Source organism: Doryrhamphus excisus, chromosome 15, assembly GCF_030265055.1.
Source record: "Doryrhamphus excisus isolate RoL2022-K1 chromosome 15, RoL_Dexc_1.0, whole genome shotgun sequence".
NCBI classification, from domain to species: Eukaryota; Metazoa; Chordata; class Actinopteri; order Syngnathiformes; family Syngnathidae; genus Doryrhamphus; species Doryrhamphus excisus.
Window position 1 is genome coordinate 12,131,503 of NC_080480.1, and position 18,808 is coordinate 12,150,310.

General features: G+C 40.4%; 3 protein-coding genes across 3 annotated transcripts; 2 read left to right on the top strand and 1 right to left on the bottom strand.

Moving 5' to 3' along the window:
• Nucleotides 1-2,445: 2,445 nt before the first annotated feature.
• On the bottom strand, nucleotides 2,446-14,348 carry slc25a17l (solute carrier family 25 member 17-like). The gene is made up of 10 exons (XM_058049806.1): nucleotides 13,681-14,348; nucleotides 6,877-6,962; nucleotides 6,677-6,737; nucleotides 5,711-5,777; nucleotides 5,478-5,632; nucleotides 4,830-4,946; nucleotides 4,615-4,760; nucleotides 3,391-3,486; nucleotides 2,937-3,019; nucleotides 2,446-2,808 (listed from the first exon to the last, which is right to left on the bottom strand). Exons 1-10 carry the CDS (start codon nucleotides 13,790-13,792, stop codon nucleotides 2,661-2,663), a joined length of 1,071 nt encoding a protein of 356 aa, XP_057905789.1. The 5' UTR covers nucleotides 13,793-14,348; the 3' UTR covers nucleotides 2,446-2,660.
• anks4b (ankyrin repeat and sterile alpha motif domain containing 4B) lies at nucleotides 7,602-11,523 on the top strand. Its single transcript, XM_058049804.1, has 2 exons — nucleotides 7,602-7,913; nucleotides 10,123-11,523. Exons 1-2 carry the CDS (start codon nucleotides 7,753-7,755, stop codon nucleotides 11,246-11,248), a joined length of 1,287 nt encoding a protein of 428 aa, XP_057905787.1. The 5' UTR covers nucleotides 7,602-7,752; the 3' UTR covers nucleotides 11,249-11,523.
• si:ch211-256e16.3 (kelch-like protein 20) lies at nucleotides 14,050-18,520 on the top strand. The gene is made up of 10 exons (XM_058049725.1): nucleotides 14,050-14,181; nucleotides 15,590-15,781; nucleotides 15,900-16,043; nucleotides 16,109-16,295; nucleotides 16,356-16,502; nucleotides 16,577-16,705; nucleotides 16,859-17,035; nucleotides 17,908-18,024; nucleotides 18,134-18,299; nucleotides 18,364-18,520. The coding sequence occupies exons 1-10, from the start codon at nucleotides 14,050-14,052 to the stop codon at nucleotides 18,518-18,520; spliced, it is 1,548 nt and encodes a 515-aa protein (XP_057905708.1).
• Nucleotides 18,521-18,808: the final 288 nt, after the last annotated feature.

The window sequence follows — 18,808 nt, forward strand, 5'->3', positions numbered from 1 at the left end:
CCAATTAAACATCAATAACAAAGTCATGTGCTTCTGGTCATGTGTGTTGTCCTGCTTCTGGTCAGCTTCCAGTATCTTCCCAAGCCCAAAAAATAAGCACCCAATTGGAATTGTTAGGGAAAATTTTATTCAACCACTGATATTATTAAAATAAAATTAGAAATAAATAGTACTGTTTTTTTGTTGACAGAATGCTTTTTTTAGACAATATATCTATATACAAATTCCAAATAAGTCAAGATGGCTTCAAGTAAGAATTGCATTAGAAGATAGGACTTTCCATGTGAATATTGCACCAAAGGAAGTGTTTCTGTACATATTTTATACATACTGTGTGTACTCTATATACAGTGCCCTCCAGAAGTATTACAACATTGAGGCCAATGGTGGTTTCTTTGCATCCTTTCTGATTCCCAATGACAACTCTCTGATTTTTATGTTGTTTTTACCTCTAAATGCAGTCTGAACAGGCAAAACCTTAAGATTAGGGTTAGGTACATTCAGTGCTATTTATTGATTGAATAAACTGTACAATCGGACTCGCCCCAGGCAACAAAACAACACTTCAAATACATGAAAAATGGGTGCGTTCAAACCGGTGATTTTCTTTGTACTATAATATGGCTCTCATCTTTTACAATAAAGCAATTAACTTCACTGTTTCTGTACTTTTGGAGGGCACTGTGTGTGTATGTATGTACAGTCATGGAGAATATGATTAGGCAGCCTTGTTTATTGATCCATTTTAATACCTGGTACTTGTTTGGGCGGATGTAAAGATGATAACAAAAATAGCTCAAAGGAGTTTAATTTAAGAGCTGATATCGAGCAACTTCCATGGTTTTCTTGATGATAACCAAAATCACTTAAGTTCTTACATCAGCAGCTCAAGCATTGTCATCATTTGTCCAAAGAAAAGTTACCTTTAGTTGTGTCAGGTATTAAAATGAACAAGAAACTAAAAAAAACAGGGCTGATCTCGTCATTTTTTCTGTGACTGTATGTACAGTGGGTATACAGTCACACTAAAAAAAATGATGAGCCCACCATTGTTTCTTTAATTTAAAAAGGAGTATTTGTTGCGACAAATACAATGACAACAATTCATAATTTGACTTGCTGTAAATTCTTCCATCAACATCTATGGCATTGTGCTGCCGAAAACAGTGCTTTTAGGTATCCTATGTTGTCATGTTCATTCAGGTAATATACAGTTATGGTACCAGTCATTAAAATGAACTATATATATATATATATATATATATATATATATATATATAGCTCTAATAGGCACAGGAGGGAGGGAAAGAGTGAGGGAGAGAGAGAGGGCGATGGGGAGAGAGAGGGGGGGGAGAGAGAGAGGGAGGGAGAGAGAAAGAGAGATCCAGTGCCACATTTTTGTTAATATTGGCTAAATATGTACCGGCACAATATCTGCACTACAGGCACTTGTATTAATAGAGTAGTAATAACTAGTGAGAAATTTAACAGTCTAGCAAACGCAGAACCTCTTTTTTAAGTCAGGGTTCTTGAATGCAAGGCTCTTCCTATCACTGTGAAGCAGAATTCACCAAGCATTGGATTGTTCATCCACTAATAGGGAACGTGAGCTGGGTTTAGACCAGGGGTGGGCAAACTTTTTGACTCGCGGGCCGCATTCATTTAACAAAATTGACAGGGGGCCAGACTATATATTTTACGCATATAATTCTAACAGTCCCCCTGGAATGATTGTATCTGTAAGTGTCATGCAACCTGCTATGTATATGTGCTTGTGTCCTTTTTTCAGGAGCACTTTGTAAACAGCAGATCACATCAAATAAAAAAAATGATAAAAAAAAAACTACCTAAACCATCAAAAGGTTGGCTAAAGCCATGATATCAGGTTGTATGTTAAGTTTGGAAAGAACGTGCGGGCCATATTTAAACACTTGGCGGGCCGGATGTGGCCCCCGGGCCGTAGTTTGCCCACCCCTGGTTTAGACTGTCGTGAGACAGGTTAATTTTACCCAACTGATCGCCGCTATTTCTTCTGGGCGTGGAAACTCGGAATTGAAAATAAAAAGAACGATCCCTGGAGAAAATGTTAGTTCCTGCTCCCATCGATTCCCAACCTTAACTCTGACACCCCTTACATTTAGTAATTTGTATCTTTCATCACAGTGTCTTCCAGTTTTTTGCCCCATTCTTGTGTCATTTGCAGACAAAAGTAACTTTAAAATCTGGACATACACAACAATTAATAGACAATTATAGACAACAGTATCATGTTACTAAAGGAAACTGGCCTGCTGTTCAAAGAGTTCATACTGACAATCATGATACATCATTAGTTTGTGTTAATCAACACCCCAAAAAGCACCTTAGACACACACAACCTGTATTTCGTTTCTATCAAGTCACCCCTTTAATCTGGCAGTATTAAATACTCATCTTAGGCCTTCCCTTAACATATGAGGAATGGTTTTATTACACGTGCAGCAGCAATCAGGTGTTATTTCTCAGGTTTAGTTGGTTTAACAAGCTAACCAAACCGTTATTTTTTTTTTTTAAATAGGCAAGTATGTAATGTACTTCACCTATTTCTGGTTTCATGGTATCTGTATCCATTAAAAAAGGCACCAATCCCACCTCTCAAGTGTTGCAACCACGTCTGCAGTTCACTGCTTGAGCTTCCTGTGCAGGCCCATCAGTTTGAAAGTGGCGGCGGTGATCTTCTCATACACGACAAACATGAGGGCGGCCGTCAGCACCGTCTGAAGCAGCTTGGCCTCCAGGCCTTTGTAGAGCCCGAGAGGGCCATGCTTTCTGTCATGAAGAGAGCACAAAGATTATGTATCAATCACATAATGTGGCACATAATATACAAATATGTTTGTAAATATCTGAATACTTTTTTGATGCAGTGTAGGTCAAATGGTGCGAGCAGTACTCACTTGATTCGATCCATAAGCAGGGAGAGAATGTTTGCCAGACTCCCCATCAGGCCGCTCTTCCCATCACCTTTGTACTGGCCAAACTGATAAGACAGCACACGTTGAAAATGGACACACCGCTATGTTTTACAATGCATATATAAAAAGAGATCCTGCAAAAGAGCTGTAACAGAAGATGCTGGATTACGCCATCTTTGGCTTTTTACACAGACACCCGCAAAGGCGGGGTATTGCCATAAAAGTGTACATTTTACACATCTTCCGATAACAAAACATCTTCCCATTGCTGCTTTACTCTGGTTTCCTTGGGAAGCCCATGTCAAGATACAAAAATAAACACTTTCTGGCAGTCGTTTTCAAGAAAAAGCGAGGAACAACTGTGTCAATAATAAAACATACCCCGGTTTGGTGCCTATGTGTGCTAAAACATGGGAACATCTGTTCATATATTTACCCTCAGGATGGCTTGAACTGTCTGCAGTGGATACGTAGCGGTGGTCGCGATGGCTTTGGCGATGGCTCCAATGACGAAGATCTCTGCAGAAGATATCTGTGGAAATGTGCTAGCTGGGTTATCATTTAGATTTAGTTTCTATAGTCTGCCTGCGTTATTGCTCATGATGGCAAAAGATGGAATAAGTATGTAGCATATACAGTGCTCTCTCATCACATTTCATGGCTTTGTCTGTTTTGTGGTTGAATACAGCCTAATAGTTAAAAAAAAAGTGGATGGATGGATGGATGGATGGATGGATAGATGGATAGATAGATACAAGATAGATAGATAGATACTAGATGATAGATAGATAGATAGATAGATAGATAGATAGATAGATAGATAGATAGATAGATAGATAGATAGATAGATAGATAGATAGATAGATAGATAGATAGATAGATAGATAGATAGATAGATAGATAGATAGATAGATAGATAGATAGATAGATAGATAGATAGATAGATAGATAGATAGATAGATAGATAGATAGATAGATACAAGATCGATAGATAGATAGAAGATAGATAGATAGATAGATAGATAGATACTAGATAGATAGATAGATAGATAGATACTAGATAGATATTAGATACAAGATAGATAGATAGATACAAGATAGCTAGATAGATAGATAGATACTAGATAGATAGATACTAGATAGATAGATAGATAGATAGATAGATAGATAGATAGATAGATAGATAGATAGATAGATAGATAGATAGATAGATAGATAGATAGATAGATAGATAGATAGATAGATAGATAGATAGATAGATAGATAGATAGATAGATAGATAGATAGATATTAGATACAAGATAGATAGATAGATACAAGACAGATAGATAGATACAAGATAGATACTAGATAGATAGATACTAGATAGATACTAGATAGATAGATAGATAATAGATAGATAGATAGATACTGGATAGCTAGAGGAACGGGGCCGACGAGACTGCATTGAGGTTTGCGATCCAGCAGGTGTCAGTATTGAGCAATACAGTGACACAGTATCCATACAGTTTGGTTAATAAAAAAAAGCCTCATCTCCCCATCATTATTCAAACGGTTTATTTTCGCTACTACTCTATTGGGTAATTCCTTAATGTACTGTAACTTGTGAAGCATGTCCAAAACAAATACACCAAGACCATGATCAATGTAATCCTCCCACCTTCCTCCCACCTTGACCTGCCCTCCTTTTCATGGACTCGTAGAACATGAACTGCACTGCCGGGTTGACGACAAGGATGAGCGAAGGCAGAGTGCCGTTCCACAGAGTTCCCACTCCCTCGTTGGCTATGATCTGTGAGAACGCATCTGAAAAAGGAAACACATGATGAAGTGACACAAAAGATGCGGTTGACAGGCAGACGCGCACACGCGTACCAAAGATGCCCTTGTACTGTGTCTGATGAAGGTCCTCATTCCTGAATTTTGCTCCCTGAAGCTTCAGACGAGTGTTGACCACCCACATGGGGGTAGTCAGGATCACATTCACTGCTCCTGCGTGGGCAAGAAAATGACTCTCCAGGCACAATACATTACAAATACAGTATGATAATTCTCAGTTTTCATTGAAGCAGTATTCATGAGAAGTAGTAACTTAACAAGATGTTACTGCTTTATATCAATGGTCTACAATTGCAATGCGTCACACTGAGGAGTGCTTAACGATGCCCAATCCGGCTCATTTCAGTGTCTTAGGTGGCTTACATTACGTGCTAATGGTTGTCAGTAAAGAAGCAATGGACTTTGGTTATATTGACAATATAGTGGTATTATACTCCACAGTCTCCACCTTGTTACAGCAGAGTGTTTTCTTTCTGTCCTTGCTGGGTTAAATTAGTCCCCAACAGCCATTGTTGTTGTTGGCATGTTTAGTTTCAGCTGTTTTTTCCCAGGAGTGTACCTCAACTACTAAATCATTACAATGTTGAAGTGGAAGGGTTGATACTATACAGTGGAAAATGGTACCATTGTTAATATTTCAAATTATTCAGGCATACCTAATGAAGTGAGTGTACATGTGATCACCTGACACAATGCCCATGAGCAGGTCTTTGCCAAGTCTTGACTGGTGCGGCCCAGTGGCTGTCAGCCTCTTGAGTGTGTTGAAGGTGTAGAAGTAGACAAAGTTGGAGCAACACAGGCTGGAGATGACCGGGAACCAGCCTCTGTACAAAGCCAACCTAGAAGAATTTGTCATTTGTAATATTCAAATGTTGACTTGACTTGGGATATCCTGTAGAATAATCCAGAATACTTACACGCCCTCTTCATTGGCGATCTCGGCCAGAATGACTGGGGTGGATTTTGACTTTCGATTTTCATCAACTGCAAAACAAATACACACACAAGCACATTGAGTATTACTAAAAAGGTTATGTTGCATAGAAAATGGGTAGCTTGATGGATGTTTTTATTATATATTATTATTATTATTATATATTCATTAATTCTCGCTTTTTCTCACGAGGGTCGCGGGGGGTGCTGGAGCCTATCTTGGCTGTCTTTGGGCGAGAGTCAGGGTACACCCTGAACTGGTCACCAGCCAATCACAGGGCACATATAGACAAACAACCATTCACACTCACATTCATACCTATGGACAATTTGGAGTCACCAATTAACCCAGCATGTTTTTGGAATGTCGGAGGAAACCGGAGTACCCGGAAAAAACCCACACATGCACGGGGAGAACATGCAAACTCCACACTCCACACTCGACTGCCGTGTCGCCCTATATTATATATCATATATTATATTATTTTATAATATTATTATTTTATGCAAAAAATGCAGCTTTTAGTTTTATTGGTCTCAGAAGGGGCGGCACGGCGGTCGAGTGGTTCGCGCGCAGACCTACGATCGTACGACCTACGACCCGGTTTCCACCCACATTCCAAAAACATGCTAGGTTTTTGGAATGTGGGTGGAAACCTGTGATTGGCTGGCGACCAGTCCAGGGTGTACCCCGCCTCTCGCCCAAAGAAAGCTGGGATAGGCTCCAGCACCCCCTGCGACCCTCGTGAGGAAAAAGCGGTAGAAAATGAATGAATGAATGGTCTCAGAAGGATATGTAATATGGTGAAAACTCAACCAAAGTACCTTTCTTGTCAATTGTAGATGTACTTAATGAAATTGCGAGTGGTTTTCAACACCTGGGTGTAGTGTAGTTAAGAAAAGTAAGTAAAAAGTGAATGTAAGTCCATACATTTTGAGCTACAACTCACCCTGCAGTCGACTCTTAGCTGTGTCCAAAGGGAAAAAGGCGGTCATTGCTGTCACGCTACCCTGAAAAGACAACAACCGAGACACTTGTTGAGTTACTCAATAATATTGCACTTTTTCATAGTGTCATTACACAAATACATGCACATCCAACCTTCATAGGGCCACATAGTGTGTTCTTATCACACTTATCTCGACTCACCATTGCACCTGCCACAGCGTGAACCAGTGTCTCGTAAGACAACAGTCCGGCAATCGAGCTTCCATTAGCGGACATTTTTGCAGCGTCTCACGGTGAGTAAAGACAAAAAGAGGAAACAAAAAACGTATGTGTGTGTTATCCCTGTTTGTTTTACAAAGTAAATGGTTAGTGAAATGTCAAACATTCACATGTACATGGCAAACTGTCACACAAGCAGAAACAAGAACTACAAGTACTACCGCTAACAGTACTCTCATTCATTTGGATTGAACTTCCGCATTTTTTTCTTCTTCGTTGCAGAAAATAGAATACTCATTACCGTCATCTAGAGGCTAATGAGAAGATTACACTGTTCACACTCAAGGCCGCAATACTGTATTAGTATTATTTTATGTAATTCATCCAAAACAAAGAGCTGTGTTATTCATTTTGTACGGAAAATAGTAATAAAAAATACAATAAATCAATGATAATAATAAATACAGGGGTAAAAAATATCGTGTAATGAATAAATACATAGCACTGCTTGTATTGTTTGTTAAACTCACTGGTACATTGTTTGAGTTTCTTGCTCAGTGAGGGTTTGTAACTGTTATATTACAGTTATATTACATTGACATTACATTGTAAGTAATAAGAGGAAAGAGTTGTATGGAATTATTAAAGCAGGTGTTAATAAGGCTAATTGCCACGTAATGGGAGGTTGGGCATGTGCATGAGCACCAAACTGGACTTTGCTATTGTTTTATGGGTCTGAGCTGCTGACATGACGACGCCCTCCATGAGCTCACTTGGTCCGGCTGCTTTCTGTGTGCCTGAAGAGAGACAAGAAAAGTGAACGGTTTTGTTTCTTTTCACCCCTGGAAGAGAACAACAATGTCTCGGTACCACAAGGCGGCCATTGATGGTTACTTAGACCTTTTGAAGGAGGCCACAAGAAAAGATCTGAATTCACCGGACGAGGATGGCATGACACCGACCTTGCTGGCTGCGTTTCATGGACATGTGGATGCACTCCAGCTCATTTGCAGCAGAGGGTGAGAATTTTTTTGTATGTGCTTCATCTCCCATTTGTGTGCCAAAAGAATAACCTCGCTAAAAATAATAAAAATACAATTTGCATTAAGATATTGAATTTCTTTTGTTTGTTTGGGATTTTTTTTTTGCATTCAGATGATGCAAATAATGTGCCTGGCATTTTTTCTTAAAATAATGGATAAATTAATTATTATGTATAACATAAATTAATATATGTTCACATATATTGTTTATTTATTTATTTATTTATTTATTTTTATGTTATTTATTTTTTTATTTGGGCAAATATATGAAACATGACAATACACTACACTACACTACATTACAATACCAAATATTAATTAGTTTTGCTATACTTGGTGTACTGTAACATATTTATTTATTTTCAATTATTTATTTTATTTCAATATTATTTGTTTTGTGACATGATTGAGTTGGATTTGACGCACTTTATTCACTCCAGTCTGTCAAAAACAAGTAAATACTTGCACTGCACTCTTGCAGTACTTCTTGCTGATGGTCCCAAGCCAAATGTTTTACCATCCAAAAAACAAAAGAAGCCTTCATTCATAGCTAATCTTCATTCCCATCCCCTCATTAGGTGCAACAAAGGAGACTGTAGCACATCACTGGCACACGATAGTCATTGATTATGGTCCCAGCTGAAGGCAATACTTGTATCACTAACATGGCCAGGAATAATGATGGTCCTTCCGTGCACACCATAATTTATGAGGAAGTCTCGCTATCAGGAGTTTTATTGCTGGAACACTGTGGCGCACCTACAAAGGACTTTATATCTTAATAGCTTAACTATTACTCTGGCATTAGTGTATGAATGCTAAGAGACAACTATTGACATTGATGACACAAGCTTATAGTTATTCTTCTGGTGGATTTCTTCACAAATTGACAGCAGAGAATGTCCTATTTGTTATGATATACTTACAGAATTGCCATGCCTGGTCCTTAAAGGTCTGTTTGCAACTAGCTAAAAATATCTAAACTAAAATAGTGTTCCCTCGCTACATCGCGGTTGAACTTGTGGGGTATTAGAGTGATCTGTTGGTGTTTTATTCTATTTACAACTGCTACCAGTAGAGGGTAGTGTATACTCATGCGAGAGTTGAAAATGTGTACAGCTGAAGCAGATAAGTTGTTTTGCCGTCTTGTCTCACAATGGAGACAATAGCCGGCTAAATGTAAGAGCCACAGCTGTCCCGATTGGCTAAGGATGAACCCGCCCGTTGTGTTCTACCTCCTGATTGGCTGTAGATCATTGTCACTCAATCAACTTTTTGCCGTTTCCTGTTGTAGTCAATGTTTGCTAGCAAACGCGCTAATCGGAAAAAAAACGAAAAAAAAAGAACTTTGAAATCGTTGAAATCGAACTTTGAAAACAAGACAGAAATATGAGAACATGTTAATGTATGTCTGAGAAAAGTGTTTGTAAACGAATAAAGTTGGCTACTAAATAACACCCACAAGCATATTACTATTAGCGGTTTATTTATTTTTTCCCTTTTGTCTCAATAAAAATATAATTCACATTTTATATGAATATTTCATTAGTTTCAATTAGTTCAATGATTGAAAATGTACAGTAGTATTATATATATATACTATATATATATATAATACTACTGTACATTTTCAATCATTGAACATAGTATATAGTATATATATATATATACTGATTATTATTATATAAATATATATATATATATATATATATATATATATATATATATATATATATATATATATATATATATATATATATATATATATATATATATATATATATATATATATATTATTTATATAATAATACCGATCATTATCGGACATAAAAAATGTGATGTCGGTTGAAAACGGTTTCAGATTTTTTCCGATCATGAAAAACAATATTTTAAAAAAATCATGCGGTTTTATTCCACCACAGGAGATGTGATGTTACACATATCGGTATCGCCTGATATCGGTATCCGAACTTGAGAATTGCACAATATCGTTATATTGGTTTTCGGCAAAAAAGCCAATATCAGACATCACCAGTTTTTGTTCATTCATGCTTGAACGACTTGGTTTGTACGGATTGGGTGAAAACATTTGTGTCGCGTGGGGTGTGATGGAATAACTGAGAGGCAGAGTGAGCCAATGATACCACTGGTATTTTAAGTATTAATGTCCTTTTATGCCCCACAGGGGAGACCCCAACAGAAGCGACATCTGGGGAAACACGCCGTTGCATCACGCCGCCGCTAACGGTCACATGCACATCCTGAGCTTCCTGGTGAGTTTCGACGCCAACTTGTTTGCGTTGGACAACGACTTGCACACAGCAATGGACGTCGCTGCGTCGCGGGATCGGATGGATTGTGTGCGCTTCCTGGACGGCGCAGCTTCACAGCAGACCAACCAGAACCCAAAGAGAGTTGCCAGGTTAAAGAAGGAGGCTGGCAAAGAAGCAGAGAAACGGGTGAAACTCTGCGAGAAGGTGAAGCGGAGACACCAAAGCAGGATGGATAAGATGTACCGCGGTGCAGACGCTACCGGATCTGTTTCGGAGGCGAGCGATACATCGGCCTTGTCAAGCGGGGGTTCCGTTATGGGCGTCAACGAGCAGTTCTCCAAGCTTATCGCCTCTGATAAATCTGGCTCGCTGACAGCCAGAGTGAAAGGCACACTGCAGAAGAAGCTTGGGAAGAAAGAAAAGGGGACCATGCAGGGATCAGGCGCAGACGGAAATGTTATTTTTCTCAAGCCGGAAGATGCGGCATCCGAGAATCCAGAGTTCTTAGATGTTTTCAACGAGCAGGATGAGGCCATGCTAGAAGAGGAAGGAGAGGTCGGTTATGGAGACGATGGAGACTCAGGTCAAGTCAAACAGTCCATCTTCAACAGACCAGGGCTCGGCGGTCTTATCTTCATGAAGAGGATGGGCCTGGAGACAGAGGATGTCCCGAGTGGGAACAATGAAAGCCTCGGCTACCTCGTTCAGAACGAAACACTCGAGGTAGAGGAAGACATCTGTGGCTTAGAGGGGAACACCAACGTGGATGTCCCATGGGAGCAGGAAGATCTGGGCTTGGATGACGAGGAGGAAGAGACTTCTCCTCTGGATGCCTTCTTGTCTTCCATCTCCTTGTCAGAGTTTGCCCTGGCCTTCACCAGAGAGCACATGGACCTGGAGGCGCTCATGCTTTGCTCAGATGAAGACCTGAAAAGCATTCGTATCCAGTTGGGGCCCAGGAAGAAGATCCTGGAAGCAGTTTCACGTCGGAAGAATGCGCTGGAACGCCCATGCGCCATGGGAGACAGCTGTCTGTGAGAACTGAATAATAGATTACATTTAATTGTGCCATTTTCCAGAGAGGAAGTTTGATTTATAGTGCAAAATATGATTTATCTAACTATTTATCTAAAACACAAACATTGGAATAATACCGTTCAGAACAGGAGTGGCATGAATGGAATGTATGGAGAGGATCAACAAACCCTCCTCAAGTCAAGTCCCAACAAATATAGAAATGTGTTCATTTCTTGTGTTCATGTCTTGTCACACATGCTGTAAGAGATTCTTATGGAGGCTGGATGTTCAATGAATTAAAGGTTCTAATTACATTAGTTTTGGCTGTATGACATTGTATATCACCGTACCTTTTAAATGTATCACTATAGCGCTGTCATTTTTTTTGTCAGCGCCTCCAGCCATCAATGGAATATTGCAGGTAAGGCTTGTAAAAGTACTGTAATGTTTTAAAATGTGTCTAATTTAATTGATAAAAAACAAGGTACAGTATACTTGACATAAAGATTGGTTGGTAAATAGGAAGGAGTTGTTACATAAACATGAATTAATTCATTCATTTTCTACCACTTCCTCACAAGAGTCGCAGGGGGTGCTGGAGCCTATCCCAGCCAATCACAGGGCACATATAGACAAACAACCATTCACACTCACATTCATACCTATGGACAATTTGGAGTCGCCAATTAACCTAGCATGTTTTTGGAATGTGGGAGGAAACCGGAGTAACTGGAGAAAACCCACGCATGCACAGGGAGAACATGCAAACTCCACATAGAGATGGCTGAGGGTGGAATTGAACTTGGGTCTCCTAGCTGTGAGGCCTGTGTGCTCACCACTGTACACGGCGTGCAGATGTTACATCAACATAAACACAAATTATGAATAATTAATTCTCTATTGGGCGGCACGGTGGTCTAGTGGTTAGTGCGCAGACCTTACAGCTAGGAGACCAGGGTTCAATTCCTCCCTCGGGCATCTCTGTGTGGAGTTTGCATGTTCTCCCCGTGCATGCGTGGGTTTTCTGTGGGTTTCCCCTGCCGGTTTCCTCCCACATTCCAAAAACATGCTAGGTTAATTGGCGACTCCAAGTTGTCCATAGGTATGAATGTGAGTGTGAATGGTTGTTTGTCTATATGTGCCCTATGATTGGCTGGTGACCAGTTCAGGGTGTACCCCGCCTCTCGCCCGAAGACAGCTGGGATAGGCTCCAGCACCCCCGCGACCCTCATGAGGAAAAAGCGCTAGAAAATGAATTGAAAATTAATTGCCGACATCAAAATGTCCATAGGTATGAATGTGAGTGTGAATGGTTGTTTGTCTATATGTGCCCTGTGATTGGCTGGCGACCAGTCCAGGGTGTACCCCACCTCTCGCCCGAAGACAGCTGGGATAGGCTCCAGCACCCCTGCGACCCTTGTGAGGAAAAAGCGGTAGAAAATGAATGAATGAATGAACTTATTAGTGTGTTTGTCTTTATCTATGTTTATTTGACACACAAAAAACCTTCACTGACCCTGTAAGGCAGGGGTGGGCAAACTACGGCCTGGGGGCCACATGCGGCCCACCAAACGTTTGAATCCGGCCCGCCAGTTGCTTTTAAGTATTTCAACTTTTAACATACCAGCTGGCAACATGACTTTCAAGTCGGATGTCTTATTCAGTAAAAAAAAAAAATAAATAAATCGTAGTTTGATGTGGTCTGATGTTTAAAGTGCTCCTGAAAAAAAGGAAACATGAACATATAGCTGATAGTATGACAATTAAAATTAGACAAATAATTCAAGGCGTAAAATTATTAAAATTATTAAAAATTATTGCAAAATTATTAAAACTTATTAAAAAATATTAAGACTTATTAAAACTTATTAAAAATTATTTAAAAAATATTTAAAAAATACAAAAAATCATTAAAATTATTAAAATTATAAGTGTAAAATCATGTGTGTTAAATATATGTTCTGGCCCCCCGCACAATTTTGTTAACTCAATGCGGCCCATGAGTCAAAAAGTTTGCCCACCCCTGCTGTAAGGAGTGTCAACATTGCACTGCACTACCCTCCATTACTGTAGGGTGGCAGTAATCAGCCTAAAAAGTCGTGTTTCAGCCACTATAAAACGGCTAGAAGAAGAGTCCTTCTACCTTCAGGATTGCTCCACGATTATGCCTGCAGGTAATAAGCATTATTAATTAAAACGTCAGCGTTTGTAAGCTCACCACTCCGTACATAATTAAAAAGACTATGATCGAGTGTTTTAATTTATTATGTCCAAAAACAGGCCGCTACACTATCGCGGTTCCACTGCTAACTTAAGCCTAATCAGTGAGGAAGCTAACAGCCGGTGGTCTTCATCATCTTGTCTTAGTGTTATTTTTTACTATACAATGAAATATAACAGCTTACGCGTAATATCAGATGGACATTTTTTTTATTATTTCTTGTTATGCTCACCGGTTTTCCCCCAGGTTTCCTCGTCGCAGCCCGAAATGTCTGAACTTGTGGAAGTCAACTCTGGTTTGGTGGTCCCCCCGTCTTTAAATGGCAACACCCAGGAGGACTCCATCGCTCCGGCTGCTCCGGCCTCCCCGGGCGGCGAGGACTACCTCTTTGTGGAGGCCAGACACCCCAACACCGTCCTGCAGGGCCTCAACACCCTGCGGCTCTACAATGCTTTCTGTGATGTTACTCTGTGTTGTGGCGGACAGGAGTTCCCCTGTCATCGCATCGTGCTGGCTTCCTTTAGCTCTTACTTTCAGGTACATACTGTATTTCCTCACAATAGTTCACCCTGATAACCTGTGTTCTTCACCCTTGCAGACAATGTTCACCACTGACCTGAAGGAGTCCAAGCAGGAGCGGGTGGCAATCAATGGAGTTGAGCCACAGATGATTGGCATGCTGGTGAGCTATGCCTATACATCAGAGGTCTACATTTCCAAAGCAAACGTCCAGGTAGGCGTCCATGTTTCCTTCTCTTTCCGTGTTGCTTTTTAACCCTCTTCCGTTGTGGTGGCACTAGACAAGGTAGCTCATGTGCTATTATCTCGCCAGCTCGATTTTGAGAAACTCTCCAAACGGTCAATGGAGTCTTTGGGAGCATTCACACTTGCAGTACTTATAGGCACTTTTTTTCTTTATGGAAAATGCCTTTGATCTAAAGAGTTTTAGCTATTTCCATGTTTTTCGACTTGTTTCAGACTGTTCCAACATCAAAGTATTCAACTCAGGACATTCATGGCATTTTTTTACATACCAAGAATTCAAATTTTTGTTGACTTTTCCATTTTTTCTAAAGGGTTCTAGTTACTTCCACGTTTGTCGACTGATTCAGATTGTTCCAACATCAAAACATTCAACTCGGGACATTCATGGCATTTTTTTACATACCAAGAATTCAAATTTTTGTTGACATTTCCATTTTTGCGAAATGCTAAATGCCTTTGATCTAAAGAGTTCTAGCTTATTTCACAGCGGATTTGGACAACTCCAACATCAGTATTCAACTGACAACTAAGGACACTCATGCCACATTTTCCACATATCAACAATTCCTACTTCTCTTGACGTTGCCATTTTTTCGAATGGCAGAATGCCTTTGATCTACAGACTTCTAACTACTATACATTTCTCAACCAATTAAGACTGTTCCAACATCGAAGTAATCAACCAACAACTAAAGACATTTTGCACATATACACTATCATGCTAACATTAGCATACTAGCATTTTAGCTATTTTAGAACTGTCATACTAGGTGTTAGCATTCTAATGTGCCGGCATTAGCATAGCATTTTTATTTTATTTCCATAGACACTTTAAACGGCACTGTTATGCTACGTGTTAGCATGCTAACATTAGCAATCTAAATATGTAGGTTTTAATATTTATGGTGTAAATCGCAATGGGGGACTATGCTCATTGGCAGAGATCTGTGCTTTGAATGCTTTTCTAGTTTTAAGATGTGTTGCAAAGCCTTTTTACAAAACTGTCCTCCATGAAGAAGTCTATACAAGGATCAGGCTCATCTAGCGAGGAACTGGAGTGGTATGTCCATGGGGAAGGATGTTGTTGATGAACCTGTCATCTCAAAGTGGAGTTTACGAGTGAGGGAGATTTTAAAACATTTTTAAGGCTTGTGATTTCATAATATATATTCAAAGTAAAATTGTCGTTATGCTTAATATTGACTTTTTTTTTATACTTGCACATTCTGAGCCAACCGTTTAACCCAGAAACTGCTTTTTTTTTGGTTTCCGTTATAACCAATGGTAAAAAGACAGATGGTGTCCTTCCTCAGAGGTTCCACTGTACTAAACATCAGAACGTACCACCTTTGTTAAAACTGCCCTGCTCTGCCCAGGCACTGCTGGCTGCAGCCAATCTGCTGGATGTGATGGCCGTACGAGAGGCCTGCTGTCGTTTCATGGAGCGTCAGATGGATGAGATGAACTGCGTGGGGATCCACTGCTTTGCTGAGGCCCATTCGTGTAAGCAGCTCGAGAAACGGAGCATGGACTACATTCTTGAGCACTTCAGCTGCGTCTGTCAACAGGTGAGACCTCTGCACGGTGCGCTGTGTCCTGCCATAGCTTTTATTAAATTATTGTATTAAAACATTGTAGAAACTAATTTCCATGTGCCTAAATGAGTCTGTTTGAACTCTCTTGCAGGAGGAGTTCTTGTCACTTTGTGTGGACAAACTGACAGAAATTCTCGCCAGTGATGACGTCAACGTGTCCAGTGAGGAGCTAGTGTTCGAAGCTGCCATGCTGTGGCTAAATAAATGTCCGTCCCGCAAGCAGAGCTTTGACAAGGTGAGATCCAAACAGGATGTGAGCTGATTGTATGTAGCTTTTTAAACTCCGTCTCTTTCTTGAAGGTCCTGGAGCACGTCCGTTTACCTCTCATCAGCCCTTACTACCTCCATGATGTGATAGAGTCTCTGGATGTGGTGAAGGAGAACCAGGGCTGCCAGAGGCTCATCTCCGAGGCTAAAGACTACCTACTGCTGAAGGATCGCCGCAGGGAGCTCTTCTGCCCCCGGACAAGGCCGCGCAGATCCACAGGTTAAAAAAAAAAATCACTTAGCTCTCCTTTGTCCTAATCTTCTGTTTCCCTGGCTACAGGAACATCTGAAGTCATCATAACAGTCGGTGGGGAGGACGACAAGGTGGTGCTGCGTAGTGTGGAAAGCTTCGATCCCATGACCAATAAGTGGAAGAACCTCGCCTGCCTGCCCTTTGCTGTGAGCAAGCACGGCTTGGTGGTGTCGGGTGGGTTGAACACGGTCAGTAGCTCGCAAAAACTGATAAAATAACTAAGATACATTCTCATTTTTTCCATGTAGACTCGACTCTGTATTTAGCAGGCGGGGAGTTTCCTGACGGCTCAGCCAGCAGGGAGCTGTGGCGCTATGACCCATGCTTCAACTCTTGGATGGAAATGGCTCCTATGAACGTTGCTCGCTCTGAACTTGGTAAGTCCAACCATTGAACAGTCTGCCTATTCCAAACGAGTCTGCATTCAAACCTTGCTTTAAGTGCTCTATTACAGGGGTATCCTTTTTTTCCTCCCCCCTTAAAGTCTGCAAAAAAATAATGCAGTTGTCTCTCAATCTCTGTCCATGCAGGCCTCGTGATGCTGGACGGTTTTGTCTATGCGGTGGGCGGCTGGGAAGGGCGCTATCGTCTCGCCTCAGTCGAGTGCTACAACCCTCACACAAACTCCTGGCAGTTTACAGAATCTGTCAAGATGGCTGTCACAAGCCCTGCGGTGGTGGCCCTGGATGGTCTTCTCTATGTTACTGGTAGGACATACCACTGACGTACTTTTGATTTCCTCATAGCAGGGCTTTTTCACTTAAATAGACTCACAATGTACACAAACACAGTGCCAACATTTATAAGTTATGATAAAAAGATGTAAAGTGGCGGGAGTAGGAGGTTCATGACTAAGTCAAATTTCTGAAGTGGTATGCCACCGTACTAACCTGCACATAGTCACATGACTGACATCACATCACATGCCAATTGCATTAAAAATGGTCACTTATTACGCTGCACACAACCTACAACCAACAGCCATGTCAAGTAGTATTTTCCATTAATACCTTGCATTTGTAAATACAGTAAAAGTGGTCAATTTATATACAGATGTATGAACATTTTATTCTAGTTTGATTCATTTTGTATGGACTTTATTTTAGGAGCAAAACGTGTTTGTTGTTGTTGTTTGTTATTATTTGGAATCAGAATCACCTTTGTCATTGTAATTGCATACAACGAAATTTGAGGGCAACTCCACGGTCCATTTTGTAGAAAGTAAAAATAAAACAAGGAATATAAATATAAAAAGTGGCAGGTGTGGTTCAGAATAATTGTAAATATATGTACATCAGAAACTATAACCTATACAGTAACCAAAATGTATTATTTGGAATCACAATCGCCTTTTTTGTAATTGCATACGACAAAATTTGAGGGCAACTCCACAGTGCATTTTGTAGAAAGTAAAAATAAAACAAGGAATAAGAATATAAAAAAAGTGGCAGGTCCTGTTCAGAATAAGTGTAAATATATGGACATCAGAAACAATAACCTATACAGTAACCAAAATGTGAAATTGCAGTAAACAAAACGTAGTATTGCACATTTATTTTTTAATTGCTTCTCCATGGAGGTGGAGCAGTTCTGGAAGATGGCGACGGCACAGATCTCACGCAGGTGTACAATCCTAAAACCGCCTCATGGACGGAAGTTTCCCCGATGCAGATTCCTCGTTCTGGTTCAGCAGCTTGTACGCTGAAAGGAAAAATTTACGTTATAGGTATCTTCCGCTTTCACTTCCTCTCAAAGTGGATCCAAGTCGTGGCACCATAGCAACATGACCATTTGTTGTATTGTAGGTGGGTGGCACGCCTCAAAGGAAAACACAGACAAGGTGGAGTGTTACAATCCTAAGACAAATCAGTGGACTATGTGCTCGCCTATGAAAGAACGACGCTACCGACCCGGTGCTGCTGTGCTGGATGGAAAGATCTACGTCCTGGGAGGAGAGGAAGGATGGGACAGGTGAGGCGGGAGCTTATTCTTTCACATCTGTCACACAAAATGTGCAACTTTGATAACCTTTTAGGTACCACGACACGATCGAGAGGTTCTGCGACGTGACCGACACGTGGGAGCTTGTCGGGGAGTTGCCCACCAGTCGCAGCTGGCTAAGTTGTGTGTCGCTCCTGCTGCGGAAGGACATTCACTGCAACATCTCCCCCAGTAAGCCAAACGACGAATAAATGACACACACTCTCCATGCGGACATGACACTATGAAGCTCACAGCTGTATTTTTGTATTATCTGGGGATGTATTTATTTGTGCATAACTGAGAATGACTGAAGAATTAAGAAAAATGTTGCTGTATGGGCCAAAGAATCAAATTGTGAATATTTTTGGAATCGTACCCATGCTTGTATAAACATGTTGTTTTTAATAACTGACTTTTATGTGTTTTTGTTTTGTATGGTCAAATAAATTACTGTAATAAAATGTTATGCCCGTTTTTTAAAAAATGCTATTAAAAGT